General features: G+C 32.5%; 1 protein-coding gene across 6 annotated transcripts in view; it reads left to right on the top strand.

Moving 5' to 3' along the window:
* Positions 1-3,400: 3,400 nt before the first annotated feature.
* Positions 3,401-12,771, top strand: part of LOC143065143 (E3 ubiquitin-protein ligase ZSWIM2-like) — a 28,262-nt gene continuing 18,891 nt past the window's right edge. For all 6 annotated transcript variants that reach the window (XM_076238522.1, XM_076238521.1, XM_076238518.1 and 3 more), the window contains exons 1-9: positions 3,401-3,556; positions 5,891-6,041; positions 6,481-6,598; positions 6,826-7,057; positions 7,748-7,987; positions 9,586-9,670; positions 11,471-11,598; positions 11,864-12,029; positions 12,471-12,589. In XM_076238522.1, the coding sequence (XP_076094637.1) occupies positions 5,892-6,041; positions 6,481-6,598; positions 6,826-7,057; positions 7,748-7,987; positions 9,586-9,670; positions 11,471-11,598; positions 11,864-12,029; positions 12,471-12,589 (1,238 nt within the window). In that variant the 5' untranslated portion in view covers positions 3,401-3,556; position 5,891. The remainder of the gene's footprint in view (positions 3,557-5,890; positions 6,042-6,480; positions 6,599-6,825; positions 7,058-7,747; positions 7,988-9,585; positions 9,671-11,470; positions 11,599-11,863; positions 12,030-12,470; positions 12,590-12,771) is intronic.

Here is a 12,771-nt window from a genome sequence, read left to right as displayed (position 1 = left end):
CCTTTCGCAGATGACAGTATAATTTACAGACAAATTAAATCTCAAAACGACTGCCTCAAGCATCGACATGTTTCGTAGATTTAAGTTATCATTTCGTAAACTTGTTTTTTTTTTCTTTTTAAATTCCTTTTATCCGAAATACATACTTGATATCTAGATATCTAGAAATGGAGACGCTAGAGGAAAGAAGACACAGCCTCCGTCTGATCCTGATATACAAGGTGGTTGAGGGTCTGGTTCCGGCTTTGCGAACAGAAATTTTTGTCACTCCAGCAAGACCAAGAAGAACAACCAAAGCTTATTGTGAAACAAACAATATAATTGAACGAGACGTAATAAACCACACAAAAGTGCCAGACAGTAATAAGTCACGATATAAACACTCAATATTCTTTGTGGAAACAATCATCAAGTGGAACCAGCTGCCATATAAGGTATTGCATGCTGATTCTGTATAGGCATTTAATACCGCTTTACAGGAACACCGCCCATACCAACGGCGCTCTTCTCCACCGTGTAAAAAAAGTATATATGGGATTTTACACGTACCAATACAGATACAGATATACAGTTGTTAAATATTTTGGAACTGAAGTATGATCATTTTCAATATTTCTGGCACAATACAATTAACATAACCAATCAAAGTGGATGAACTCTCGGAAATCGTAACTATCTGAATGATATTGAAACATTTCAAGTTGACGTGCAACCAAGCGGGTTTTTTTGGGGTTTATTTTGTATTAATTTCTTTGTATTAATTTTAAAAAAACACCATCAGATTTACCATCTGTCTGTTCCTATCTGCCTGTCAGGCATGATTCAAGATTATTAGGAGAGAGAAAAAGAAGAAAACGATTTCAACAATTGTTATTTTACTGGTTTTTTTTTTTTTTTTTTTTTTTTTTTTTTTTTTTTTTTTTTTTTTAATTTTTATTGAAATAGTTCTATATAAATGAAACCTTTTTTTTTTATTTAAGCATTAATAGTAACCTTTTTTCCGGTTCCCTAAACTGCAATTACTGTACATGTAACTACATAATTATACATGTAACAGCGAACCTATTTAAAACACTATAAGCCGGAATGAATTCACGAGTAATGCACACGTACTTATAAAATTATTATCTATTTTCTACTTTTGAATTTGTACAAAGCAGAACATATATGCCCGAAAGACTACGCTTTATTTTAAACAAGTTCGATGAAATTCGACACTACCAAATCTAACAACGCATATCCGGTTTGGTTTCCAAAACAGTCTTTAAAACAATAGAAATAAATATTATTAGTTTCTTTACATTACATTTACGGAGGCTATGTTAATTAACAGTAAGTATTCTGAGAGTAGTATTTTCTGCATTAACTTGATTTAGTCTGATTTCCATCTATTTTTTTTCTCCAAAATTTTAATCTAATTTTGCCTTTGTGTCTATTTTTGTTGATTCTAATATGGTTTTGGATATCATAAATGACATAAATGATTTCAACGGAAGAAAATACATGTGTAATGAAATAATTGTTTAACCAAAATTTAATTTCATTAAATAGAAAAATATAGAACGTACAATAAGTAGGTTACGTTTACCCATTTTCAACAGTGTTATTTAATGACTGTACATTTTATTACCGAAAACATTTAGTATGCTATAACGACGAAAAATATTTACATGATGAGAATGATAAAAACTATATTAATTTGATTTAATATGGAATGTTCTTTCGACTACTAGTAAATCCGTTAAAAGTGTTAGACTGTCACACAGTAAAATAAAGTAGACAAAAAACCCAAATCCGTTTATTACGTATGACAATCGGGTTTAAAAAACACTTGGAAGCCAATCTATATATCTAGTAAGTTGTCTCATTTGGGATTCATTACACATCTTCTAATATCTATATCATACACAACAACGGAATGAAAACCAATCTCAAGCGAGTTGTTACTTAAGTCTGGGAACACTGAGAATATCTAACAATATATATATATGTTCCTGCTTAGGTTAAGTGTTACAGTCGAGATTTTCCGTCTACTATAACACGATACTTGTAAATCATGTTGTTATTATAGCTAATAACTAATACAAGAATTCACATAAATATTCGACAAAGAGTGGCCGAACTATTATTAAAACATCAATTTAAGAATGCATGCAATCTGGACTTCGTCGACCACACTATCCACGGTTACGACAATACTGTAGGCGTAGCGAGAAAGACCGAGTGAGTAAAAATTGAAGCAAGAGAGAGAAAAAACTTTTGTATTGATGAAAATCATTTTTTTATAAACATATATCACATAAAACCATTTATAGTTTCTGAACCAGACCCACTAAATATGTGAATCTTTAAAGATACTAGTCTATTATCCAATTGTGTGAAAACGGAATCTCTTTTTATATATTAACAACAGACACACTGTGACAGCATCATTAATATGGAAGTCTCTCGACTGTTTTAACCAAAAACCAGCCATTTACACTAATGAAATGAAAATTACAATATCAATAAGAGTTTTCTTCCTAATTTAAAGTTGCCTGTTCAGATTCAATACCATGATGTTCCAACATATCATAGATTTAAGTAATTCTTTCTGCAGGCAATATTGCCCCTTATTATTTTCTGGGACTATTAGTGTAATTATAGTCCCAGTTATTTTTTGGTATATATTTTTTTTTTAAATTCTTTGAAACTTTTTTTGTACCAATTTTCAATAAATTTTCATCATTAAACTCAGAAATATTTGGAGTTTTAAAAATACATTTTCCCGCAGAGTTTTGTTAAAATCTTTGTTTTCAAGCTTTATTCATCAGTAGAACATGCATTTACTTTATTCAGTTACTAATACTATACTGTATATATATATAGGGATATCAATGTATTGTACAATTTGTTGAAATCCTTGATCATCAAGTTACTGTGACATCAGGATTAAAGCTATGCAAAAAACCATGAACCCTTTTCAATAAGATTTTTTGATAGTGGCCATGAAAAATTATATTCATCAGTAGCACTGAAGCCTTAATTGGCAAATATGTCGAAAATTATCATAGAGAAAATTTCAGTGAAAATAACAGAAGCAATAAGCCTTGGACATACTGTATTAACATAAAAGTCCCAGAATGCTAAAAAAAAAATTTTTTTAAATATGGGCGAAAAATCTATGAATAAAATAATTGGAGATCATATTGGAATATTGGTAATATGACACAATTGATGCAATGAAACTGCATTGCGATACGTTGCAATACAAAGTACAATGTGGTGCAATCTAGAAAATAAGGTGTTATGTCTCTGTGAAATATTTTTATTTTAGTATTTTTATTTTGGGTATTTAGCTGTTATACAAATGGTTCAGTGTTGTAAGTGATTGCGGTAAGCAATTGACTGTCGAGTACGATTTCCCTCTTAGTTATTTCAACTCGAGGCTGTAAACAATATGGCGATCATATTGGTATGTCCGTAGGGATGACGGTACAAAAAGGGTTTGAATTTGCCCGTCCAGCAACCCAACAAAACGTAGATTCATAAGCTATTCGAGTACATAGAATAGAATGTAAGTTTAAATTACAGTACTGGGATTTTTTCACTATTCCTTGGAAAAAGCTTAATTAAGTTTTTGGCCTTCTTTTACTTTAGTTTAAGGGTCCTAACCCATAAAGAGCTATACTGAACTTTTCTTAACCCCAAACTTTATCCTAACCCATACCTAAACCTAACACAAGCCCTAACCCTAAAACCTAACCCTAACATGATTTTTTTTTAAAGTAGTAAATTTCTATAATAATTTTTTAATATACAAATTATTATACACCTTATCGCTATTTGTCCGCCATTACTGGATATCACACAGGTTCCCGTAAAATTTTGACGTCATAAAACAAAATATCTGACGCCACAATGGAAAAGTGATTGTTGTATGCGTCAAAAGTTCAAGCGGCCGGGTCAGCCGGGATTAGCGATAAGGTGTATTAAATGATATGGGAAAATCAGTTCTAATATGGATAAATCAGCATGTGTAATACACCTTATCGCTATTCCCGGCTGACCCTGCCGCTTGAAATTTTTACCTGTAAAAAAACAATCACTTTTTTATTGTGCACAATATATGAGGGGCCTCAATCTTGACAATGGACCCGTGCCTAAACTAGAAACTCATGGGGTCAGTAGAAGCCATAGATTATTAAAGAACCCCTTTAAAGTTAAAGGTATCGCTGTATGGGAATGCTTTAACCTTTGTGAATCTGCGACATTTGACCTCAGAACTGCAAAACTTCAACTTGTCGTCAGACAGGAAATCCCCTTTTCTCTATGGTGTCCAATATCTATCTTGTTGTGAAAAAATTGTTCAATTTGGCAAGTCAAGCATCAATCAAATTAGTTTTTTGTCGAGCCTGCAACTTTTGTTGCAGAAAGCTCGACATAGGGATAGTGATCCGGCGGCGGCTACGGCGGCTACGGCGGCGGCAGCGTTAGCTCACTTCTTAAAAGCTTTATATTTTAGAAGGTGGAAGACCTGGATGCTTCATACTTTGTATATAGATGCTTCATGTTACAAAGTTTCCGTCAGTCACATGTCCAATGTCCTTGACCTCATTTTCATGGTTCAGTGACCACTTGAAAAAAAAGTTCAAATTTTTTGTAATGTTGAATTCTCTCTTATTATAAGTGATAGGATAACTATATATGATATGTGCGTACCTTGCAAGGTCCTCATGTCTGTCAGACAGTTTTCACTTGACCTTGACCTCATTTCATGGATCAGTGAACAAGGTTAAGTTTTGGTAGTCAAGTCCATATCTCAGATACTATAAGCAATAGGGCTAGTATATTCGGTGTATGGAAGGACTGTAAGGTGTACATGTCCAACTGGCAGGTGTCATCTGACCTTGACCTCATTTTCATGGTTCAGTGGTTATAGTTAAATTTTTTGTGTTTTGGTCTGTTTTTCTCATACTATATGCAATAGGTCTACTATATTTGTTGTATGGAATGATTGTAAGGTGTACATGTCTAGCGGGCAGATGTCATGTGACCCTGACCTCATTTTCATGGTTCAGTGGTCAAAAAAAAAAGTTAAGTTTTTGAGTTTTGGTCTTTTTATCTAATACTATATGCCATAGGTCAACTATATTTGGTGTATGGAAATATTTTATGATCTTTATGTCAGTCGTGCAAGTTTTATTTGACCGTGACCTCATTTTCACGGTTCATTGCACAGTGTTAAGTTTTTGTGTTTTGGTCTATTTTTCTTAAACTATAAGTAATGGGTCAACTATATATGTTGTATAGAAGCATTGTTAGCTGTACATGTCTGCCTGGCATGTTTCATCTGACCTTGACCTCATTTTCAAGGTTCATTGGTCTTTTTTTAGTTATCTTGGTTAATGTTAAGTTTATGTGACAGTTGTAATAAAGCTTAGCTTTATACCTAGGACTATCAACATAATATCAATGATTAGTATAGAAGGCGAGACATTTCAGCGTGTGCACTCTTGTATAACTTAAAGTTTACAAAACCAAAGTTTGTATGCATGTACACCTATTCAAGTTGTTTTTATGCCTCTGTTGTATCGCAATAGGGCATAACAGTTTACCCTTATCCCTCTATACTTACGTCTCGATATTGGTTTCCCTCTATCCAATGAAACTTATACAAAATGTTTATTACGACAAAACTGATTTCAAGTTCAAAAGCATATATTCTTATATTTATATAAAATGTCTAGGGGCGTGGCCTGGAGGAAGACTTGCAATGAATGAATAAATTAACATATATTCTTATATTATATAGAATGTCTAGGAGTGTGGCATTAACATATATATTCTTATATTTATATAGAATGTCTAGGAGTGTGGCATTAACATATATATTCTTATATTTATATAGAATGTCTAGGAGTGTGGCATGGAGGAAGACTTGCAATGAATTGGTATTCTGGAGACAATGTCAAGCCCTCAATGCAACCATCTACATCTTAAGAGAAACAGGCCCTACTGGATTTTTATTAAAGGAAGAGGGAGAAACAAAACCAGTTAAGGTGCGAGTATTTTTTTAATCGTAAACTGAATAGTAACTGAGTCTGAGATGGCATGGAGATGTTATTATTTTCACAATTTACAATTCAATACTCAGATAACACCACTTAAAATCAGTGGTTATTCAAATACTGTCCTCGAAAATAATCTATTTTATTAGAAAATCAACAGTCTTTACGATGAACTGTTAAATCCACAGGCCCGCAGCCTAATTTTTTTTTTTCTTTAGTTAGATTCTGTTAGCCTGTAGATATGATTTTTACAGGCCCAAGAGCAATTTTACAAGCCTAGGCTGCCTGGGCTGCCACTCAGCATGAAGACTGCAATCAAGCAATACAAAGCACATGTTAAATTAAAACCATTATTTTGCTGCATTTATTAATATGTACATTTTACTAATTTTAAACTAACTATACAAATTGTACATTGTTTTTTTTCCAGGCATACTTGGGAGATCCCCACAAATGCACCTGTACTCAATTTCAGAAGGATAGAGATTTATGCAGACATTTGTGCTGGCTTATCTTAAAGAAATTTAGAGTGACTCAGAATAATCCAAGTATGACTTTTTTTTTTTAAATCTCATTGAATTACTTTACTTTAGAATGATGAAAATTAAAGATCAAAGATAAGAAACTGATATTTTGATCAATTCCTGTATGGTCATTTATTTTATTTATTGGAACCTAAGTTTTTGGTAGCAACATGTCAATCTAAGTTTGATACTGCATTTGTACATGTATGCCAGGCAAAACAATTATGTTTATTAATGTTATTTATTTCCAGTATCATGGCAACTGGGCCTTGTAGACAGAGAACTAAATGAGGTTCTACATGGACATGCCAATAAACAGCCTCCTAAACCACCAGTAAGACGTTGGTCCACATCAGGAACCTCTGCCGCCACAGCCACTGATAGCCGACCTACCATCAGACAGAAAGACATCACTGATGATGATTGTTGTCCAATCTGTCAAGATGAACTTCTCAATAAACATATTCCTGTAACATACTGCAAGTATGTGCTGATATTATATATAGCATACACATGTGCCTAATCTTATTATATATAACCCTTTTAATTCCTAGCATATAATATACATGTATGATGAAGGTATTCATGGAATTGTTATGCCTGAAAACTTGTTGAGGTTAATAAGAAACATCTTCTTTAAAACATAAATGAAAGCTAAGGTAGCTGTAGCTTTATACTTTACAGATGTTCAAACCATTAAGAACATACAAATCAAATTTGAAAACGAAACTAACCAATAGTATTTACTATAAAAAGAGGGAGACCACTGGTCTTACCGTCTACAGAGTAGGTATCTCCTGCTATGCATTTGTACATGCATCACCCAGCATGCAAATCTACATAGTGTAAATTACACTTCCTTAATATGCCTTTTGTCTAATAATCGGTCTATGAAGCAAAATGGAGTTAATCAGGTGTCAAATATCTGATCTTCTATGATTTTGTTTCTGAAACACTTCAGAATAGAGAAACCCAGTTAATTCCTTCTGATACAATTCCCAGATTGTGGTTTTATATCATAGTTCAATCTTTAATTTTGCAGATGACAATTCTAAAATATAAATTTAAGCTAAATGTCTTTTTTTCTGAAAATTTCTATAAACTATAATATATCTATTTTAAAAGCAGTAATCTTGTGTTTATCTCTAAATTTTATTTTCTACATTTTCATAGGTTTGGATGTGGAAACAGTATACACATAAAATGTATGAAGGTATATGCAGAACATCAGAAGACCACTGGAGATTCTATTATTAAGTGTCCATTTTGTCGTGAAGATTTTGGTCCATTAGAATTACTGAAGCAAGAAGTTCGTAACGCCATGGGAGTCCAACAAGGTGGTCGCATGGACAGACATCTTGGTACTAGTTGTCAAAGTTGTCGTGCATCACCAATAGAAGGAAAATGTTACAGGTAGGTTGTATTCTTTTAGGGAAGAAATATAGATGCAGGGATCTCCATGGCCTGATTAAAGATGCCAAATGACCCGTGCCATCGTTAAATTGTCTTCCGCCATCGTTCAAAACTGTTATCAATTTTAATAGCCCGACGCCATTTTTAATAGCAATTATAATCAAATGCATGTAATTGCATAGCCTTTAGGCTTTTATATATTATAATCCAATACAGTTCTTACGCCTGAGGGATATCCGGATTAAGATCGCTAATCACTTGTACCCGAGCTTGTACAGGTAGATCAACAAACCAGACAGGAGAATACTATCTGAATATACACGATTCATTTATCGAATTATTCAAATAAGTTTCAGCATATTCTTATGATAATTTTAGATAAAATAAATAAATTAATAATCCAGTTACAAAGAAAATAGTAAAACAAGTCAAACACATGCTTTGTGCTTTTATTTTGACTTACGCAATCAGCATCCACCTTTTTTAGGAAGTACAAAATAAGACGTAACACATTAATATTATTTCATCGCAAATCACTAGAGTACTGCTGTAACGAAAATATAGAATTACTTTAAAGTTAAAAAGTAAACACTTAAATATGAAATGTGAAGAAATACCGTATCAAAATTCTGAATTCATTTCGTAGTTTACATTCAAATTGATACATCCGCATTTCTGGTTTATCATCAGACTCAAAAGATGCATGTTGCATAGCATCCATTTGCTAGATAAAGTCATTAAAACCTTTTCATTTGTCAACGTTTACTTAACATATTTCTTCAACCTTTTACATAACCCGTACAATTACGATTCGTTTTGTTGTTGCTGCAAATCAGTCATACAGGCTAGGGGTTCATGACTTCTGAATTTAACAGTGTCCGTGAAAAAGAAGCTCCACATGATTTTTAACCCCCATAACAATCACCAAAATTAGCAAGAAAACTACATGGGGATCTTCATGACAGCTTTTGGTCATTCTCGACTAAGAGGGAAGCAAGAAGGCTTGGCAATTGAATGGTTACAAACAGCAATTAATTAATGAAAATATGGATACTTCTATAATGAAAACTCAAATAAATATAATTTAAATAAGCAATGAATTAGCATGTTCACCATTCCTTATATGGAGGGATGAAATACTTTCGTTCACGCTACACTGTACGGCGTAGACACGGTTTGTGATGGTGAAAGTTCCTCCATCGTTCAATTTTCATCCATGGAGATCCCTGAGATGTATCTAGATAATTATCTCATTGATTCACTATTAAAAAAAATAATGGAATTTAAGTTGATTAATATATACATATATTTAAAAATGTATTTGATAAAGTGTTTTAGTCGATCAAACAATTAATGAAATACAGACGCTTATACAAATGCAATTATTTTAAGAATGGCATTGTTTCAATACTTAAAATTTGCGTCTTAGATTTACTAATATTAAAGTTGTTATGCATACAGTTTAAAACACATGTTCAGTCATATCTGGACTAATATGAATTTACTCATTTTTAATATATCAGGATGTAGATTATGGCTTTCACTTGAAATAATGTTACTTAATTATCAAATGAAAATTTGCATTTATGTTTTTTCAGATGTAGTATATGTACTGAATACAATCTTTGTCAGACTTGCTTCAATACACAGATACATACACAACATCCTTTTGATTATAGACATGTAAGTAACAGTTTATTGGAACTGAAAAAAAGATCTCAATGACCTTGACCCAATCTTAAACTGCTTCTCCAGTGAGAATAAAACAAAACATTTTGAAACTTGTTTAGTTGAATAGATGGACCTTAAAATTGAAAATTTAATGTACTTCACAATGTACCATAGTTATAATCTGTCAGTTTAATACCATGAATATTAAAGGATATGAGAAGAGTACCTCAAGGGGACAACAACCCAACAGGCAATGAGAAAAAAGAAACGATTTCAATGTTTGGCTAAATTTAAACACCTTTTGTTTCAGTAACCTTAGGGAGGTAGGTGGTTTATATTGTGGCATTCTAGTTGTTTACTCCAATAAGAGTTTTGTCTTGTATTTCAACAAAATAACAAAAACAAATTATGCAAATTGCAGATGACATTGTGTTAACAGTATAAAGTTTTGTTATGGTTTTATTGTCGAGCCTGCGACTTTAGTTGCAGAAAGCTAGACATAGGGATAGTGATCCAGCGGCTACGGCGGCAGCATTAGCTAACTTCTTAAAAGCCTTACATTTTAGAGGGTAAAAGACTTGGATGCTTCATACTTTGTATATAGATGCCTCATGTTGCGAAGTTTCCGTCAGTCACATGTCCAATGTCCTTGACCTCATTTTCATGGTTCAATGACTACTTGAAAAAAAAAGTTAAGATTTTTTGTAAAGTTAAATTCTCTCTTATTATAAGTAAAAGGATAACTATATTTCGTATGTACGTACCTTGTAAGGTCCTCATGTCTGTCAGACAGTTTTCACTTGACCTCGACCTCATTTCATGGATCAGTGAACAAGGTTAAGTTTTGGTGGTCAAGTCCATATTTAAGATACTATAAGCAATAGGTCTAGTATATTCGGTGTATGGAAGGACTGTATAGGTGTACATGTACAACTGGCAGGTGTCATCTGACCTTGACCTCATTTTCATGGTTCAGTGGTTATAGTTTAGTTTTTGTGTTTTGGTCTGTTTTTCTTATACTGTATGCAATAGGTCTACTATATTTGGTGTATGGAATGATTGTAAGGTATACATGTCTAGCTGGCAGGTGTCATCTGACCTTGACCTCATTTTTATGGTTCAGTGGTCAAAGTTAAGTTTTTTGAGTTTCAGTCTTTTTTTCTAATACTATATGCAATAGATTAACTATATTTAGTGTATGGAAACATTTTACAATCTATATGTCATTTGTGCAGGTTTTATTTGACCTTGACTTCATTTTCATGGTTCATTGCTCAGTGTTAAGTGTTTGTGTTTTGGTCTGTTTTTCTTAAACTATAAGTAATAGGTCAACTATTTGTTGTATGGAAGAATTGTTAGCTGTACATGCCTGCCGGGCATGGTTCATCTGAACTTGACCTCATTTTCATGGTTCAAAGGCCAATGTTTAGTTTTTCTTGGTTTATGTTAAGTTTATGTGACAGTTGTAATAAAGCTTTATATTTAGGACTATCAACATAATATCAATGATTAGTAAAGAAGGCGAGACATTTCAGTGTGTGCACTCTTGTGTAATCATTGAGAATACTTTGTGTTTACAGATATACATTTGTTATATTTTGTGTAATCACAGAGATTACATTGTGTTTACAGATATACATTTGTAATGGTTTGTGTAATCACAGAGATTACATTGTGTTTCAGATATACTGTACAGTTGTAATGGTTTGTATAATCACTGCTACCTTGTGTTTATAGTGGGTTTGTGTTATTACAGACATTGCATTGTGCTGAAAATAATATGTTTATAATGATTTGTTTAATTTTTGACAGAAAAGGAATCAGCGATGGAGACCAGCACAGAGAACCTATGGAGCCATGCTACCACAGGCGGTAGCAGACCAGCTAGTCAATAGGGATATCACAGAAGAAGATTTTGAATTACTGATGCAACTTGAAAAGTACAAAATCATTATCTTTTATTTTAATAAACTTACAATTAAGATTTTATATTAAAACAAACAATACCTGTAATTTAGTAGTGAATTGTGTTTCAGCTATTTACAAGAAATTTTACAACATGTTAAACTTTTTGATTTAAACAACAATATAATCATAATCAATTTAGACATGAGGAACATATGTAGCAGTATTCAGCAAATGAAGAAAGTACAAACATGTATAAGTTTTTCTTTTTAAAAATAAACATGTTATTTTTTTTTACAGTAACAATATAGGTAGTGATATCCCTGAAGAAGTAATAAATTCCTTTCCTTTGGAGAAAGTGAGAGATAGTTCTAACTTACTACAGCCAGGGATGCAATGTAGAATTTGTCTTCGTGGTTATGAAGTAGGCCAGTTTATAAGAAAGTTGCCTAGATGCAAGCACAAGGTAAATCATTTCTGAGATACATATTTTGTTTGTTTTTGCACCACTTGCTGATTACCTTTTGACTTGACCTGATGTTAAATTTTAAGATTATTATTGTAATCAGGGTCATAAGAATCAATAAAGATCAATAAAGATTGACTAGATTTTTGTTTGATATAAGAAATGTCATTATCTCTCTGAAAATATAAATGGCTCTCTTAAAAATTTCATATATTTATAAAGAAATTTGATATGTTCTATTGATTGCCTTTGATTCAGTTATAAATGTTTTGCATGTTTTCTATACAAAGAGAAATGAAGAAAATCTAACAGACGTTGAATCTAATTTTGATAATAAACTACTATAATATAACTTTTTCCTGTAAGAAAGACCAACTGGAGAATTGATTTGAAATACTGAAATAAAGTTTTGCTTAAGTTTATACAATGTTAACTTTGCAGTTTCACAAGGATTGTATCGACAACTGGTTATTACATTCTCATGCTACTTGTCCTGCTGATGGCCAGGTGGTTTGGGATCCAGTCACTGCTCAAGCCGAGGCTGAAGATAGAAAGACGAAGTAAGTACACACTTATCTTTGTAGTTATGATAACAAGATCATGAAAAGTATTTTTTTAATATTGTATGGGTACCAAAAATATGTGAAATACAATCTTGTAAACATAAAAAAAGCTGTGCACTCGATTCTTTGGATCGACTCAATCTTTAATTGCAATTCATCCCAAGGTCAAGCAGAGTATA

The sequence above is a fragment of the Mytilus galloprovincialis genome, chromosome 2, assembly GCF_965363235.1.
Source record: "Mytilus galloprovincialis chromosome 2, xbMytGall1.hap1.1, whole genome shotgun sequence".
Taxonomy (NCBI): Eukaryota; Metazoa; Mollusca; class Bivalvia; order Mytilida; family Mytilidae; genus Mytilus; species Mytilus galloprovincialis.
The sequence above is the reverse complement of the archived record's forward strand: the minus strand, read 5'-3'. Positions and strand labels throughout refer to the sequence as shown.